Source organism: Panthera tigris, chromosome F2 (assembly GCF_018350195.1).
Source record: "Panthera tigris isolate Pti1 chromosome F2, P.tigris_Pti1_mat1.1, whole genome shotgun sequence".
Classification (NCBI taxonomy): domain Eukaryota; kingdom Metazoa; phylum Chordata; class Mammalia; order Carnivora; family Felidae; genus Panthera; species Panthera tigris.
This window is the reverse complement of record NC_056676.1, coordinates 45,378,052-45,397,541: the sequence shown is the minus strand read 5'-3', so window position 1 is coordinate 45,397,541 and position 19,490 is coordinate 45,378,052. Positions and strand designations below refer to the sequence as shown.

At 37.4% G+C, this 19,490-nt stretch overlaps 1 protein-coding gene across 3 annotated transcripts in view; it reads right to left on the bottom strand.

Moving 5' to 3' along the window:
• The window catches only part of VPS13B (vacuolar protein sorting 13 homolog B), a 798,280-nt gene that overhangs the window by 152,073 nt on the left and 626,717 nt on the right, over nt 1-19,490 (bottom strand). For all 3 annotated transcript variants that reach the window (XM_042972776.1, XM_007073303.3, XM_042972777.1), the window contains one exon: nt 11,809-12,204. In XM_042972776.1, the coding sequence (XP_042828710.1) occupies nt 11,809-12,204 (396 nt within the window). The remainder of the gene's footprint in view (nt 1-11,808; nt 12,205-19,490) is intronic.

Genomic DNA, 19,490 nt, shown 5'->3' with positions numbered 1-19,490 from the left:
AGGCACTGTCTAAAGGCATTAAGAAAACACACGACTGGAGACACAAAATGTGCCCTGCCTGGTCCCTTCTGTCCCTGTCTGTTCTTTTGTGCCATACACCTACAAGGAGATGAGGTGTGGTTCATACCTGAGGCTTATGCAGCTGATTTAACTCATACGCATGTACCCATTTGCCCACTACACTGGCTATACAGTTTGTTGTGGCTTTGCTCCTCAATGAGGGGTTCCAGTGATCTGTGGTACCACAGAAAGGTTCATCCACAAGCACCAGCTTTTAAGTTTAAAATAGAATCTCTGGGGGCGCCTGGGTGGCTCATCATTTAAGTGTCCAACTTCAGCTCAGGTCATGATCTCATGGCTCATGGGTTCGAGCCCCACATCAGGCTCTGTGCTGACAGCTCAGAGCCTAGAGCCTGGAGCCTGCTTCAGATTCCATGTGTCCCTCTCTTTCTGCCCCTCCCCTGCTCGCACTCTGTCTTTGTCTCTCTCTCTCAAAAATAAATAAACATTAAAAAAATTTTTTAAATAGAATCTGTTTCCTTTTGAACATTTCCTGCTACATTTTTAAAAAGCTACAACAAAATAATAGAAAAACATGTTAGTTCAAGTGGTTTTAATCTTGGCGTAAATGACCAGTAATAAGAAATTATGATGATCACTTAATAAAGAGTGGTGATGAATTTCACAAAGGGTCATTTATAAATGGTAAGCCAAACTTTACACTTTTACCACAAAATATGAAAATAATCCCTGGGACTCATGACAGGGTTATTAATTTTCCTTTTCCCTTTCTTTCACTCAGCGAGAAGCCAGCCTATGGGACACCATCCCCTCCTCTTTGTTTTTTCATCAGGAAGTATGTTAAATACCTTCCTTGGGATAAAGTGAATCTTGTCTTATATATCACCACACACATGATCCCAGGACCACAGAGAATACTCAGAGCTCATGTAAACTGGATACTTACACATTTTAAATCTGGTATAAATGGCTAGAGAAATTGAGTTCAGGAATGCTAACTATTCTTCTTCTTAGAGAACTAATGCATTGTTGGACAAAATGATTGCATATAAAACTATAAAGTGCTATCTTCTTAGCACTGAAAAGGCTGAATGGTTTTGTGACGGTTCACCTGTGTGTGTGTGTGTGCGTGCACGTGTCTGTGCACATATTGCAAATAGGACAAAATGTTTACATTTGTCCAAGCTGGTAAATCTATAGGTGTTTGATGTGTTATCCTTTAGATTTTCTTAACTGTTAATTTTTCCCCTGGATTTCCAGAAACAGTATGGAGAGTAGAAAAAAATTAAAGAAATATACTGTGAAAGTCTAGATTTTAAATGGTCACTTACACTTTGAAAGCATGAATATTATTAAAGTTACTTAATCATTTATCAGGTCATTTTTAAAATCCTTTAATTTTGAAATAATTTAGGCTTTTAGCAAAGTTGATCTCATTCACTCAGCTTCCCTTAAAGTTAACAATGTATGTAAACTATAGTACAATTATCAAAAGCCAGTAAATTAACCTCAGTACTATTAATTTATAGAGCTTATTTGAATTTCACATTTCTCCCCTCATGTCCTTTTCCTGTTCCAGGATCCATTTAAGGACCCCACACTGCACTGAGCGATTGTGTGATTAGGTCATTTTGACCCAGTATATAACCTCTTCTACCTCCTTCCATTCAACAGCATGCTTTTCTGCCTGATTATTCCATTGGCCTCTTTCAAAAGTCTGTGTTTGTATTTTTAATTTCAGCTCTAACAAACCCACGGCAGATATTTAATTAAACTAAATGAGGTGTAACAACACTGAGAAGTAATTTCAGAAACAACTGGTATGATAAACAAATAATCTTGCTTGCTTCGCATCCTGACATACTTTTCACTGAGTGTAAAAACTTAGTTCAAGGAACAAGTAGTTTCATGACCTTTCAAATACTCCTTCACAAGACTAATAAATGCAAACCACTTGTTTTGGAGAATGTTTACAAGATGCTGCCAGCCCTACGTCGTCAGTCTCTACTAGACACTTGGTAAGGCTCCTATTCTTTACATGCTGACTATGCAAAACGCAGTCTAAATCAATGCTTCTGTGTGTCATGAGAAAGAATACTCAGTGAAGACATGTGCTAGCAAGACATATCCAGGTATTTTTTTATACAGCTGGAAATAATCTAAGGCTACTAGAAAATCAGCAAGCATGGGTTAGATACATCTATAGGTCAATTTGCATAATAGTGAAGCATCAGGGTGCCTCAAAAGGTGAGGAAGAAAAAAAATTTATAAAGATCTATAAAGAGATGATCCGTAAAGAGATGACCATAAGTAACTAGATGACCAGAAAAAGATTTTATAAGTATGGTGCATAAAGAGATGATTAGGACACTTCTCATTTCCAGTTCCTTCAACTAATGATGCTGAAGTACATAAAAATGGCATTTGGGTATTTTAACCATGAAAAAAACCCCTTGTTTATCCCCGTTAATCAGAATATGTAAGCTGATCGGATTGTACTTAATTACCTCCTATTTTGTAATATGCCTACATATTTGTACCTACTAATATAGTAAACTAAAATATAGAGTAAGATTAACGTATGGATCAAAACATAACAAAGTTGTCAGAGAACTACATGGATACTGATGTTTATGTTCAAAGGGATGCTGGTGCTCTCAAAATTACTAAAAAGCCTAGCCACCAAAAAAAGAGCCCAACTGGTCATTTCTAACATGCATCCCATCCCATCTGATAACTTCTCCTGGGTGGGATTTCCAATCCCCAGGTACTCTCACCCAGTCACTCACCAGTGAGTAAAAGCTGACACCCCCCACTCTAACCCAAACCTCTTCTTTTAGCCATAATAAAATGACAAGAAGCAGAAACATGATTTTTTTTTCTTGCACGTAAAGAAAAAGGGAATCACTCATCAAAGGTGAAACTGTCTACTGAATTGGCTATTTATACTTGCCCTTTGTCTGGGAAAAGTATTTTTTGAGAAATGTTTTAGAACTCTTAGGTTCTAGAAAAAAACTAAAAACACCGAAGAGTAATGGATGATACACTTTGCCTCTTCCTTCTTCTCCAACCTGCCGCCATGCTCACTGTTTTCACAGTAGTGTCAGTTTGTTAGAAAAATAAAACTTGATTGGACCATGTGGCTCTGTTTTTTGTTTTTTTTCTTCAGCAGACTGGCAGATCTGTGCATATTGGAAAGTATATGACAACCTTCTTCCAGAGGAAAGAACAACAATAAATACATACTTCAAAAGTTTCTTAGAGGAATACAGTAGCTGGTTAATTTAATTACATGAGGAAACTGCTGTGATTTTTTTTTTTAAGTAAGTTGCATGGATGGAAGAACTGGTATAAACTTAATCAAACAGTGTTGAAAGCAAAATGACTTGCTTAATAATTTACTACAATGGTTTAGAGATTGGTCTTGATCTGCATAATTCGGGTGTTTTAAGACTAGTATAACTGATGACCGAAAGCCAGGATACATGGTATAGCCCCCATTCCACCTCAGAATGTCCTTGGGCAAATCACTTAATCTTTCACCCTTAACTCAAGGAGGGAGTTAGGACTAGCTCAGTGGGCCTCAACCCAGGGTTCTTTGGCCCTGAGGGAGTTCCACATAGTAATGGGGGTTCATGAGGTATTTTCAGTATTTCAAAGGGCCCGAAAGAAATCCTGGATCTATCCAAAACAGGCTCGGGAATGTACGAAAATTTTTCTTTTTGGTTACAGTCATATCAAGTTGATACAGTTACGTGAGCTATCTAATCCTAAATGCAGTGTGTTTGGATCATGAGGTCTATGAGAGAAAAGGGAAAAGAGGGTTCTTGATAAAGAAAAGGATGATCTTTGGGGTGCCTGGGTGGCTCAGTTGGTTGAGCGTCCAACTTCAGCTCAGGTCATGATCTCACAGCTCCTAAGTTTGAGCCCCGTGTCAGGCTCTGTGCTGACAGCTCAGAGCCTGGAGCCTGCTTCAGATTCTCTGTCTCCCTCTCTCCCTGACCTTCCCCTGCTGGAACTCTCTCTCTCTTAAAAGTAAATAAACATTAAAAAAAAAAAAGGATGATCTTTAATATAATTTTAAACTAATACATTTCATGATCTATGACTTTAGTATTCCTGTGGTGTGGGGAGAAGGAAGGGAAAGAAGATACAAAAAAACCCAATATTTATAGAGGAATTAAATAAATTTGTGCCAAGAAATGTGTAGGGTACTCTGAGTTAATTATTTCACCTAATCCTTTCAAGAGGCCTGTGAATTAAGTATTTTTGCCTTCGTTTTGGAAATGAGCTGTGTTGTAACTTTTACCACGATCAACTGCCAGTAAGTAGCAGGGCTAGGATTCAGATTCTGTCTGCCTCCTTCCAGCACCAGGTTGCTCTATAAAAACTACTGCTATTAGTTAGCTCTTAGTAATTTCATTTTTCCAACTGGCAATAGGGTTGTGAATAAATGCTTTTTCCTGTCCTTAGCTGTCTTTCACGGCCTCAGTATGTTATGCCAACATAGCCTACAGGTCCAGAGAAGCCCAGCCAGAGAGCAAAAGAACCTCTAAGATGTGTCCTTAGTCACTCATCACTGACGAGGTTGCTTTGCCAGAAACTTTCCTAGCAAATAGCCTACTCATGGCTTATGTGGATGAGAGGGCAATTTGCTGTGACCACAGGCAAAAATAAATGCTGTCACAGATTCAGTGGAGTGGGGGAAAGACATTAATGCTAATCTTTTTCCACAGTCCTAGCACTGAGGGTTGTGACAGTTCTTGTCCATTTCACCTAAGTGACCTATAAGGGGCTATCATTAGGATACAGAGGAGAAGCTATTAAGATCTCCAGGACTTAATTACCAGCTAAGACTGGAAACTTTCTTCTCCAAAAGCACTTCGCAGTGAGATATCTTTATGTCAACTGATAGCATTTTTGTTATCTCAAAATGTAGCTAAAACTAGAGAATCATTCTTTACCGTACCTTTGTTAAAACTCTTTGGAGAAGAATAAAAAGGATTTTTTTTCTACAGTACTTAAGATACAAAAAGTCCACTGCAATGGGACACAATTGTAAAATATATAACCTAAGGCCAACGGTTTTCTAGTTGTCTAGATTAAGTTTGGAATTTGGTAACTAAAAACAATAGAAGAAATGGACCAATTTAGCTCGAGACAGGACTGAAGGTGGATATACTTGGAAGAGTATAATTGTACTGGATTTCTCATTAGAAGGAGCAGAGTCCTAGGAAGACTTCACATTCCCCAAGAGAACCACATTTACACAATTAACAATTCTTTTGTTGGAAAAAAAGCTTTCATTATTGCATGTGGACACATGTGGGCTGCGTAAAAATATAAAAGATGTGTAACACACAGTAAACACAAAGTAATGATCTTAAACAGGCCAAATCCTTGAACTCGTCATTAATAAATGTCTCTCCTGCATTCAGCTACCCGGGTTGCTGGGAGCCTGTTTTCTTCAAGTACTTCAAACACTGAAATCCAGGAACATTTATTATTTTAATCCATTACAGGCAGTGCTTGATTTAACTTTATTGGTTGTGGTGGTGGTAGTGGTTATAAGTGGGGGTACAGCAATGTTCTTTTACACATCATTTCAAAAGGGCTTAATTATATTTTATAGTTTGGGCCAGGAATTCTGCTTGTTTTTTGTCTAACAAGGTTCAAATGGAGTTCAGGTCGATGATGAATCAGAGGAAAAAGTCAGAGATGGTTATCTCTCTGAGATGAGCTCATCTCCCTCTACGAAAGGCTGGGCAGGTACATCATGTTCACCACACCACAGCACATGGCAGTGCTCAGCATCCGAAGGTGGCTGCTTATTAGATGGGTTTTAACACGTTAGAAATTCAACCCAGTGGTTATCTTCTTAATTTCTAAAGTTACTCTCCTATGTATTTTAAAGGCTTCCCACTGGAATCCAAAGCAGCTATAGTAACCACATAGCACTAAAACAAAAAATGTACACGAAGAACAATAATCACCTAAAAGACATTTAAAAAAACGCACACACCTTTTAAAACAGAAAAATTTAAGTATCCCAAGAGAAAGACCTAGAAAACTGCATTAATATAATTTGGTTAAACAAAAGAGTAAGTAACCGTGGTAAACATCTGAACAACATTTATCTCCCAGTGGGTTTTTTCTTTTAAAAAAACAGAAGACATGCTTAATTTTTTACCTCTCTTTTTGAGGGTGTGAAAAAAAGATCTAAGATAACAATATTAATATTGCCTATGATTGTCCTAAACTCTAGTTAATCATACACTATGGTAACGATTCTGACAAGGAGCATAACATTTGTATGGTGGGATTTCTTCTCCACTGCATGTGATTTCTAAGAAGAGGACGAGAGAATTACTCTCCAAGAGAGTATCTTATACATTTAGGGTTTTTATTTCCCACCATATTAGAGAAATAATATGACACATTATTGAAAAAAATCTGTGAGAATTTTACTTTTGCTAACTTATTTCTTGTCCAATTTTTAGAACTTCCTATTCTACTTCTTTTGAATGTCTCAACAGTCCATCAGTATATACAGAAAAATATCTCTGTTGAAAAAAATCAGTAATCGATATAGGTAATTTAAGAGTGAAACAAGAGGGATACGCCAGTTCATCAGTAGCAACTTTGAACCTTGTTATAAAGTAATAAGAGGGAATCTGACCAGGATTAATAGTGGTACTCAGTTCTGAGATGAGGGGTGTCATGTTTCAGGGACTCTAGGCCATCTGTTCTGCCTGCCTACGTTTTACTTCTGCAAAACTATAAACGCACCTCTACCTCAGGGACTATAGAAAGGCATTAGAATTCTTCTGCTTTTCATTATCACAAGATTCAGTAACTCATTTCATTGTCAAGATAATCCCTTTTTACTCTTTCTTTTGCGCTTGCGGGGTATGCCAAAATGACAAATAAAATCCCAGATGTTACAGACCCAATGAGGTCTCCACCTTTCCTTGAGTGTTGGGTTTAAGCTACTTGGGACATAGTGTCAAAAATGACAGGACCCTGATGCCCACACCCAATATTCATTAAGGTTTGTTAGTGATTTGTATAGCTGTCTACAAGCTGTACTCCTACTTCAGTCCTCAGTGGTGGCTTGAAAACTAAGTTTGTCCTCTGACTTTCACTGTCAAGGAATTCATTTCCTATTGTTCAGGCATCGGAAAGAGAAGCTGTTTCTTTCTAAAAGTAACAAAAGTCTTTGGGGTGTTGTAAATGGCTTGCTATTGCAACATATTATTTTAGGTAGTCATATCTAATTTAACGTTTTATTTCCCCTTAGGCTTACTTGCATTTCTGCAGCATCCAACGCTACGACAACGCCTTAAGAGATTTTCCTCAGGAGATCCAGTTAACCATGGAATGAAAAGCTGGAACTCCACTTTGTATCAATTAATGACTGGGTTTCACTTTTCAATACATAAAAAGGAACTTTAGGTTCTTTGCATTTGGTTGGTCCTGAATTCAGTGAACAAAAGAAGAGGCATTTGTGTACGTGAAAGATAATGTGGTTATGCTTTCTTCCTCTCCACTCTTGTTTATACACAAAGACAGTACATCTGGATGGCAGAGACTGGGGTAGTGAAAGTTATTTGAACTACAGCTCTTTGACCAAAAGGGGTTCAACTCATTGCTTTCTGCTGTGGATGAAAAGTCCCCTAAGTGCCTATGGAAGGAGGATCCTTGCAACTTTTCCCCAGTTCAGACTAAAATGCAAACCACGGTGGCCTCACTTAGGCTCTTCCCCCAACCCTCTGTGCCATCTAGCTTGTTCATACCCTATTTCCCTTTTCCTTATTTACATGGAAGTTGCTAATCCAAGTGTCCCTGAGCAAGAGCAAGGCAGCCTAAAGGACAGCTATTTCACAGCCTGAATTGTGTACCCTTGTTTGCCAAAATCTAAGGAGTGCTGCCCTAATAGAGCCATAATTTACTCTGACAAGGGGAGCTAAAGTCTGCAGCTCACTCCCCACCCGGCCTGTGGAAAGTGCAGCACTACGTTCACAATTTATAGCTATATACTTATGGTTTCTCCAAAATGACATACTTCAAACGGCAAAAAGATTGTGTGTTGTGTGTGTAGGTAGGGGGAAGGGGATTATTTTTTAAAAGAACACACTGTAGAATGGGATGGATTTAATGGATAGCAAAAGAAATACTATCAGCCTTAAAATGTTTCAGAAAATAAGATATAATCTCTAAATGAGATTCACTGTTATTTTTTTTTTCAATATTATATACCAACTTAAAAAAAAATCTAAGCGTTACATCTACTAAAATCAGAACTTTAGGGCCCTTTTACCAAAGACATATGGAAGAACATAAGTACTCCAGCAGAAATATGGGTTAGGTTATTTTAAGTCAGTGTTACACCAGCATCTGCAGAGTAGAATTAAGAAAAAAATCAAGTCCCTTGAAACTCATAGTTTAGCGTCACAGGATAGGACAGAAGGCTAAGAAAAACTTGCAGATTTCCTTTTTTTTTTTTTTAAGTTGAAAATATTTAACCATTTCATTTTGTTTCAAATGATGAAAACATTTCAGTAAATAATTTGTACATATTTTGTTGCAAAAGCCAGTAAATGAACACGAGAGTGGTTCTCGATTTAAGTGTTATTATCAATGTCTTGGGAAGAAGATTAATTTTCCCCTGTCAGGCTTTTATCATTCCCTTTCCCTATACTCTTCTTTTAAACTTAGGATGGTTTAGATGATAAAAAATACAATCATTAGATGAACTCAAATATTTTTTTGTACCTTACAGACTATAACACATTCCCCATTGTGTTTCTCTAAATATTACTTAGAACATAAGATTCCTCTGGCATTACAAGTCTATTTCAGCTCCTAAATTAAAACTCATCTGGAAAGGACCGTTTTACCCTGTTTATATAACATTGTCACATAAAGAGTGTTAAAAAAAATATTTCACTAAAAATAGCTTGCGTAAGTTAGGGATTAGAGTAGTTTCTGCTGCTATAATTGTTCCTTTGTAGTTTTTTCCATGATGTTTTTGCAGTGTTTTTGACTGTGTTTATTAAAGTCAGCACATCAAAAAGGATCAAAGAGAAAGTGAGTGAGAACCAAAGAAACCCCAAGTGTGTTGTCTCATTGGGGAGTTATGCAGATTCGCATAAACAAGTGCAAATTGTTGAGGTTTTAATGAAAATTTTCTACAATTATTTTATCTTAAGTCATTCTATACAATAACATCTGTACAGCAGATGGCTATACTGTACCCAGGCAATGCTCCCTTTTCTTTCTCTGTTTAATAGTACATCTGAGATGACTACTTTTGTCACTGTGCTCAATTTGGTTCAGCAAATAATGTGAAAAGTGCAGCTGCTGCAGATGGTCACAATAGTTATATAAACTGTAAAATCAAAGACACAGTTAAGTATTTCTGTATTAGATTCAAACTATAAAACTCTGACATTAACTCTGTTGAGCTCAAAGATACACTATAAAAAAAGTTTAGTTCAGTGCAGAACGATGTCGCTTGCAGAATACGAAAAGAAATAGAACTACTGGTAAAAGGGGATTTTTTTTTTTTTTTTTTTTTTTTTTTTTGTGAGGGATACTTTTTACCACTCATCAAAAATATGCCTTGAACACAGATTTGAGTATATTTCATCCAGGTTGCAAAGCATGAATTTTTAAGATATTCAATATAATGAAATTAATGTTCAAAGCTTAAATTATATTTGACTTAAAAAGTTTTGCTTAGCTAAAAAATCAATTTTTGACAAATATGTAATAGTCTCTCAATTATAATTTCTCAGAAATCATCCATCAGCAATAACTAGAACTTACCCCAATTTTATTTAATTGTAATTAATTATTTGGCTTTGTTATCTTCTTAAACTGTTGAGCGTGCCACTACATTGAGGAGAATGTAGGGAAAACAGATTTGGTGTTAGTTATGTTCTCATAATAAAATTGTTCCTGTTAAATAGCTAACTTCAATTTGATTTGATTTATTGACACAAGTAACTGCTTTAGAACGTTTGTCGACATTACACGTTAGACTTGTATAAAGTATATCTTTGTAGGAGCTATAGTTTCTAATTCTGTGTTTAACTACACTGAAGTCCATGATTGTAAAAGGGATAGGGGTAGGTAGTTTTTCTGGTATGAGGGGGAAAAACAAGTTACAAAAGCAGAGTGAGGCTACTATCTTGTAGAGCTAAGTGAGAGGATTTTAACTACATTTTAGAGATGTTTACTGAGGACAAACACCATTAAAACTGGGTAAAATGAGTAGAAAATGAATAAAACAAGAAATGAGGATGAAAACAGAAAAGGACCTAGAATTGAGTATAGTCCATTTAAATTCTTTTCCTCTGTCTGAATGCTAACCTTTCCCTACTATGATTAAGGTACAACTGGAAAGGCGTGGGAACGGGCCCAACCTTGTCTGGCTTGCAATTTATTTGTGGATAAATCAGGCATTGTAGCCTCCAGTGTTTCATAGTCGTTCATGTCCCATGGACCTTACATTTTTCATTTCTAACTTTTAAGACAATAAAAAAAATACAGTGCTTTTAGCTGGCTTGGTCACAAATATTTCTGGTGAGAAAGAAATAAATCATCTACTTTTTGGCCTAAAATTTGTACTTCTCCACCATAAAACTTTCCCTTTATCTCTTAAACTACTGTGCCCAAAATGGCTATGTGGAACTAAGTTCCAGTGAGTCTCCAGCTGCCACTTAACTACTTCTTAGGAAGCAACTAAGTTGCATATAGTTTCAGGATTTACTTTATCCCCTTTAACCCCAATTCTTTCCTGCAAATTAAAGTGGAAAGAAATGTTTCCCTTTTGCTACTTTTACTTTCAAAGTAAAATTTCTGGCACTGTGCCCTGAACTCCCACAGTAGCTAGCAGGTTCTGTGATTGAAAAGTGTTACTTCCTACCTGTACCTTGTCTTTCCTCTTCCCCTCCTCCCACTCCTTCTGCCTACACTTTTTGATTCAGTGTGAAAGAGCACATAGCACTTCAGTCATGGTAGCAAAAGAAGAAAACGTAGATGTCACTGCCCGTTAATTCCTCAGCTCTCCACCCATCAACGACATCCAGTTTGCAGAGTGCGTGCCACTCTTTGCTAGGTGAGGCACTGAAGCACAGCCTTTTCTCTGCCAGGTATTGCTGGCACCATCAATGGTATTGTCCTTGCAAAGTTGAGCCTTGGCGTCTATTACTACGCTTTGTGCAGCACACCTGCCACCAGAACAGTTCTTCTCTTTTTAAATAAAGTGTGACCAGTGACCTAACACAGTCCATCAGAATCACCTGTAGAGCTTTTGGAATAGGTTTCTGGGCTCCATGCCCAGGGTTTTTGATTCAGTAGGTCGGGGGTAGGGTCTGAACACCGGCATTTCTAACAGGTTCCCAGGTGATGCTGATGCTGTTGGTTCTGAGACCACACTTTGGGAACCACTGCTCTAAGGGTTAACAAAACCTGATACTCCACTGTTCCATTACCACTATTCAAGGTAAAAAGAAATTTAGAAATGGATGGCTTTGGTTTTGTAGGCCTTTGTAGGAATATGCCTGAAGAGACGGATACAACTTTAATTCAGGGTGTTAAAATATTTAGGTTCGAAGGATTTGTTATAAAATTATCTGTTAAAATAAGGTCACAGACCAGAAATGTCTCTATTTGTAGTGGTCCTTCAAACTTTTAACCTCTATGAATCTTCAAAATTATGCACTTTCAGATGTTAACAAATCATATTATCATTCCCCTCTCCCCCTTTCTGTGACTTACCAGGTACTTTTTGTGCTGCTTTGACATTAAGGCTTCCACTGAGGGTTGATAAAGATGCTAACAGGCATGGTTTATTAGGATGGGGAACAGTTTCCATGGAGATCACAATCTGAGTAGTATGGACAGTGATTTTTTGAAAGCAAGAAATAGTTCTCCACAGGTTTTCTTGAAATGGAATCTTTTGTGCTCCAACACCATGAACTTTAGGTTTAGACAACTTTCCACGGTAACACTTGGAGGCTGGAAACTCATCCTTATTCAACATGGTTTCCAATGGGGCTGAGGTCTCTTTGCTGTGTACACTTCTTATCTTCTTTAAAAAATGGTTTATCTGATCCAGCTTGGTAAAACTCAGGTTGGCTTTCAAAGGCTTTGATATATCCAAGTTGATATCTGCTACAGAATTAAAAAAGATAAGAAAATTGTTGAAGTTCTGTCATTGAATATAAGCCCTTCCTTCCCCGGCAAGCTCCTATTTAAGTTTCCCTGCACTTGCACAGCAGACTCATTAGGATGCCAGATGTTATCATTTTTTTACTCATCACTTAACTATTCTTTCCATGTAGTTACTCAAAGGAACACTTTCCCGGGACTACTTACATGCCTACCTTCCTGTTTCAGTCCATGTGACTGTTCCTGATAGACTGAAGGCCACCCATGGACATCTACTTCTGCCCTCTCACTCTGAGGCAAAATTAAGCAGCTATTTCAGTTTGTTACTGGAACTGGTGTTCTTTCTTCCAAGGTAAAAGGACACCTCCTAGTAACTGGCACAATGCTTGACACAAATATCAGTATTAAAAAATTTCTGTCCAGGGGCGCCTGAGAAGCTCAGTAGGTTAAGTGTCCAACTTCAGCTCATTTCATGATCTCATGGTTTGTGAGTTGGAGCCCCGCATCAGGCTCTGTACTGACAGCTCAAAGCCCGGAGCCTGTTTTGGATTCTCTGTCTCCCTCTCTCCCCTCCCCTCCTCCCCCGTCTCTCTCTGTCTCTCTCAAAAAATAAACATTAAAAAAAAAAAAACACAACTAACTGAAGTAGCCTTTCCTTCTCTGATTGAGTATATGAAGAAAAAGTTTGTTTCCCCTTTGTGACCTGCTGCAAACCAGAAGAGTCCCTTTACATCTTTCCCTACATTCTGCATTCTAAAAAATTTAAACACCCCATCGAATGAAGCAAGTGTAGACTGAGATCTCCTAAAACCTACAGTCCATTTTATATGTACCATACACCAGATGTTGTCCTTATTTGTTGCTTAGTTACCTCATACTAAAACTAACTAGCTTTAATTTTCTGGTTTTGCTTTCTTCTTACTTCTGTTTTCGTTATCAGTCGAGACATAAGACTATAAGCACCGTGAAGGCAGAACACATCATACATCATTATACATAGTGCCTGGCACGCTGTGTCTTGCCTATGAGCTTGACTTAACCTAACAAGTGTTCTTTTCACTGGAGACTGGGGATGTAATATAAGATACAAACCCAGATGAAGCTACTGGCAAGATCGTTAAGCAGATCAAGTTAATTTCTATACTTTTCTTCATAAGGAGGACCTCTTCTCACCTTCCTCAGCTTACAGTTTTCTCCTGGCCACCCAGGTTCCCTCAGGGTGCCATCCTTTTTAAGTGTGCCTTCCCATGTGTTTCTTTTAATCAGGCCCAGCAAAACTCTGAGAGTCCTGCTTCTAACTAGTTGTCCACTGGAAAGGATCAGATATCTAACTCGCCCTTTGCAATACTAAAATGTCCCCTGCTCCCCTATTTTTTTTAAACAGAAATAACACCCTAACTTAAATGAATCATTTTTTCACCTCCTATTGACATGTTAACTCACACACCATACAGTTTACCTAGAGTGTACAATTCAATGGTTTCTTAGTAAACTCACAGGAGTGTGCAATTATTGCCTGTCTACTTCCAGAACATTATCATCACCACACACAAAATAATCCCAGCCCACTTAGCAGTCCCTCTCACCCATCCCCCACCTCCAGCTTCAGGCAACCACTAATCTAACTTCCGTCGCCACAGATTTGCCTATTCTGGACATTTCACATAAACGGAATTATATAATGTCTTGCCTTGTGGGTCTGGTTTCTGTCAGTTAGCATAGCAAAAGGTTTTAAGGTTCGTTAATGTTGAAATATGTATCATTAGTACTTTATTCCTTTTTGTAACTGAATAACACTCCATCATATGGATAGACCCCATTTTGTTCATCCACTATCAGTTAATGGACATTTGAGTTGTTTCTACTTTTTGGCTATTATAAATAATGCTGCTGTGAACATTCACATACAAATTTTTATGTGATCATATTTTCAATTCTCTTAGGTATCTACCTAGGAGTGGGATTTCTGGGTTCTATTTGGTTACAGTCATCTTAGTGGGTATATAGTGGTAGCCCATTGTGATTCTGATTTGTATTTCCCTAACACTGAATGATATTGAGCACTTTTTCATATGTTTATTGGCCATTTGTATATATTCTTGGAGAAATGTTTATTCACATGTTTTGTCATTTCAAAATTGAGTTGTCTTTTTATTATTGAATTATACGAGTTCTTTGTATATTCTGGATACAAGTCCCTATCAAATAGAGGATTTGCAAATATTTTCTCCCATTCTGTGGATTTTTTCAGTTTTTTTTATGCTATCATCTGTAGCACAGAAGACTTTAATTTTTGTGAATTTCAATTTATTATTTTGATTATGCTTTCAGGGTCCTATCAAGAAACCATTGCTAACCCAATGTCATGAAGACGGACACTTACGTTTTATTTTACAAGTTTTTTAGCTTTACCTCTTACATTTAGGCCTGTGATTGTCCTTGCATTAACTTTTGAGTACTGTGTGAGGTAGGGGTTCAACTTCTTCCTTCTACTTGGGAGTTTCCGGTTATACCAGCACCACTTGTTGAAAGGCATTATTTTAGATTTGTAGGTTTGGGGGTACTGAAAGAAGCTGGTAGGTAAATACTTTAGGAAAACTGGATGGTTCGAATGACCCATACATTTATTTGCTCTGCCTACCCTTTACATGGGCTTCCAAATTCCATGGCTTCACAGAAAATAATACTACCTTTTGCCACAATGAAAAAAAGAGGACAATCTTAATAGATGAAAGCACCAACAGGAAACCAAAACAAAGCTATAGCAGAAAGAAGACTCAAATGTTGGGGCCAGAAGCTATCTGCTTTTGTCTGGATTCGTAATATGCATACCTAAGCGAAGGGTCTGAAGTGTTCTTTCTGCAGCTCTAGACACAATTTAATGATCCATTCAGGAAGTTGCCCAATATCCACCTAAACCAACTGCAAAGCCTAAGGGATCGATTTTCCCTGTCTGTAGACTGTCAAGTCACTGGTGGAATGCTATGTATGAGTTGCTGACTACTACCTTGATATGGATCCTACTGTGGTCCCAGTGACTGTTTACATCTGTGGTTATTACCTTATCTTTTGGGACTTAGTCCTTGAGTCACTTCCTCCAGGAAATCCTTCTTGACCCCTGTAGCCAAGTAAGATGCTGCTCATGCAATGCTTCCAGAATACCCTGTGCATCGTGACTCATCAGGCACCTCTTTATATTATTTTTATAGTTACCTTCTTACGTATCTGTCACAGTCCAGTGAACTGTGAGCTCCTGGAGAGTAAGGGCTGTCCTACATCTTAATATTCTGAGTGTCTAAACTACTGTCCAGTCCACAGTGAGTACTAAATGTGTATTTAATGATATAATGAAGGAAAAAATGAATGAATCTTTCCTTTCTACTGAACTCCCATAGTCTCATGCTTTTATCCAAAACAATCCATTAACTCCTCTTGGGTGTGCTATATTCCTTGTTGCAGTTAATGGCTCTATAATCTACCAAGTGGCTCAAATCAGAAATCGGACTTTTTGACTCATTTCATGTCCTCTTTTCCTGGTCCAAATCTACTCAATGATTAAGTTCAACTTCCAAAATATTGCTTGAAACCAATCTCCTTCTCTCCAGCATTCCAACCACTCCCCATTTTTTTTCCCCTCCATGGTTTTGATATTGTTCAGCTATTATAAAGCCGCCTAAATGATCTGTCTAGACAATTCCTGTTAATCCAGTCTCCAGAGTAATTTCCAAATGATTTGTTTCAAATGTGATCCTGATTGGCTCACTCCTGTTTAAAACTTTAAGGGTTCTTCTTTACCTATGGTACAAAAGACCACGCTCCTTAGAATGGAAAAAAAAAAAAAAAAATCCCTGCCTTTCTTTATCTGCAGCCATTCTCCCCCTTGCACATTAAGGTTCCAGAAATATCACAGAGTTTATAAAGCCCACTTCCTCCAGCTCCTGTTATGTTATATCACTAGGCCTTTGCTCAGATTGGTCCTTTGTCTACTGTACTCTTTCTCTGCCTAATGCCTAATCTTCAGGATAGCGCTCAGCATTTTCTGCAAAAAGTTGATCCACAAACCTGGCCTTGCACAAGTATCTTTTTATGAGATTATATCTTCCACCAATGAAGAAGTTCCTCGAGTGCCTACTTTTCATCATTAATATGTAGCACTGGGCCTTCCACTCAGCACAAAGTACGTTTGGTCTAATCATGCTGGAGCACTGCCAAACATTCTAATCTGGTTCTGTGGTAGGTAGAATTCTAAAGATGACTCCCCTGCCCAAGATGTCTCTCCCCGGGTTATTAAATCAAATGCTACTTTAGGTACGGTTGTGCTGTGAAGGGATTTTATACTTGTGATAAAAAGACTAGCTCAGTTGAATTTAAAACACAGAAATTATCTGGTAGGCCTAGATATATAAACCCTTTAATATATAAACCCTATATATGAAGGAGGCAGAAAGGGAAGTCAGAGAGATTTGAAGCATGAGAAGGGCTCTATTATATGTCATTGCTGCTTTGAGGATGATGGGGGTCAGGTGAAAAGGAATGAGCGGCCCTAGAACTGAGGGAAACCCTGGCCGACAGCTAACAAGTAATTAGGTACCTCAATCCTACAACCACAAGGAACCGGATTATGTGAACAACTAGAATGAGTTTCTTCTCTGGAGCTCCCAGATTAAAGCCCAGTCCAACTGACATCTTGATTTTAGCCCTGTGACATTCTAAGCAGAGAATCCAGCAGAACACACATGGACTTCTGACCTACAGGATTATGAGATAATAAATTTATGTTGCTGCATGCCACCACATTTGTAGTTAATTTATTATCCATTAACAGAAAAGTAACACAAATTCCACATGTATATTTAGTTACACAACATTTCCAGTTTCTAATGGGAGTATAAATTAAGTTTCAAGGCCTAGGAATGTTTGCCTCGGCTTCTTTTTTATCTTTTCTCTCAAAGCAAAAATATCTAATATACCTTGTTCTTCATTAGTTGCCAGTTCCCTTTCTTTAAAAATTATTTAAGGATTCCAGGAAAGATAGAATCCTGTCCCTCTCACTCTAAGCAGATCCAGAAGCTGGAGAGAATGCAGTTATAAAACTTACATAGAGTAGCAATTTGAGGATGCTGTAAAGTAAATGCTAACAGGAAGACTGGAAAAGATGACTAGATTGGAAAATACCATCAAAATAGAAATGAGTTTGTAATTTTCCTTCCTGTATCCCCCAGCCTGGACTCAAGGTAGTCCAAAGTGAGCGTGAGGTGTGGAGAGAGGGAATACTAGGAGAAATCCTCTGTTTCTGGCTTTAGGAAGTGAGAAGAGAATTCTTAGTGCTCGCAAGAGGGTCTATGAAAATCCTTCTTTTCATCTTCGTTTTCTTCATTTTCTTGTGCCACAGAAAACAGAAGAGGAGAGAACACTACTCAATTCATTTTTATGAAACCATCATTATTGATACCGAAACCAGACAAAGACAGTAAAACTAACCTTAAGAACAGAGACATAAAAATTCTCAAAAAAAAAAAAAATTAGGAATCACATCCAGCAATACATAAAACTAATAACATACCATGACCAAGAGGGTTTATGCTAAGAGTACATGGTTGGCTCAATATTAGAAAATCAAAGTAATGATGTTGGGCAACTGGATGGCTCAGTCGGTTGAGCAGCCAACTTTGGTTCAGGCCATGGTCTCGCAGTTCATGAGTCTGAACCCCACATCAGGCTGCACTGACAGCACAGAGGCTGCTTGGATCCTCTGTCTCCCTCTCTCTCTCTCAAAAAATAAATAACCATTAAAAAACCCCACAACAAAGTAGTGATGTTAACAGTTAAAACCAAACAAGCAAAAAGATGATACGGAAAATGTTTTGAAAAATTCAATATCCATTTATAAGAACTCTTAAGAAACTATCAGTAGAGGGGAACTTCCTTAATCTGATAAAGTTCATAGGTGAAAACCTACACCTAACATCATATTTAGTCATGAAGGGTCAAATGCTTTTACCCTAAGATCAGAAACAAGGCAAGGATATCCATTTTTACTACTTATACTCAACATAATATTAAACATCCTACCCAAGAGCAATAAGGCAAGAAAGAGAAATAAAAATAAAGATTGGAAGGGAAAAAATGTCTCCACAGATGACATGATTGTTCACGTAGAAAACTCCATGGAATATATAGAAAAAATTCCTAGAATTTATAAGTGAATTTGGCAAGATTTTAGAATACAAGATTACCACATAAAAACCAATTCAGTTTCTACAAACTAGCTATGTGAGGTTGGAATAAATTTTTTTTAAAAAATTACATTTATTATAGTTCTAAATAAAATAAGTACTTAAGTATGAATCTAATAAAATACACACAGTATCTATATGCTGAACACTACAAAATGCTAATGAAATACCAAGAAAGATTTAAGTAAATAGAGACACATACTGTATATATATTCATGGCCTGGAAGACTCAACATAGTAAAGATGTCAATCTTCTCCCAACTGATTTATAGATTTGAAACAATTCCAATCAAAGTCTCATTAGCACTTATTCAGATACAGAAAAGCTGATTATAAAATTTATACAGGAGAGCAAAGTAACTAGAATACCAAAAACACTTTTGAAAAAGAAGAGTAATATTGGAGGACTTACAACATTTTAAGACTTAGCATGAAGCCACTGTGATCAAGACAGTATAGTCTTGGAGAAGGGATATACACATATATCAGTGGAAGAAAACAAAAATAGAGTCCAAAAAAATGTCAAACGATTTTTGGAAAAGGTGCAAAGGCAATTCAACGAAGTAGAATAGTTTTATTAAAAAACGGTGCTGGACATCCACATGCGGCGGGGGGTGGGGAGGGGGGAAGGGCCTGAACCCAATTTTATACCATATACAAAATTAACTCAAAATGGATCACATGTCATGGATCTAAATACAAAATATAAAATTAAATCAAGTTTTTAGATGAAAACATAGGAGAAAAATCTTCCCAGTCCTGGAGTTAGGCAAGGTTCTTATATATAGTACCAAAAAAATTATATTCGTTAAAAAAATTATAAATTGGACTTCACTGCTAAAAACTTTTGCTCTGTAAAAAGTTTTTATTAAGAGACTAAAAAGAACAAGCTATGTACTGGGAGAAAGTTGCTTATCTGACAATAGATTTATATCCAGAATATAATAAAGAACTTTCAAAATTCAATAATAAGGAACAAACAGCCTAATTTTACAATTGGCACAAGGTCTGAATAGACACTTCACCAAAGACGTTGCATGAATGGCAGATAAG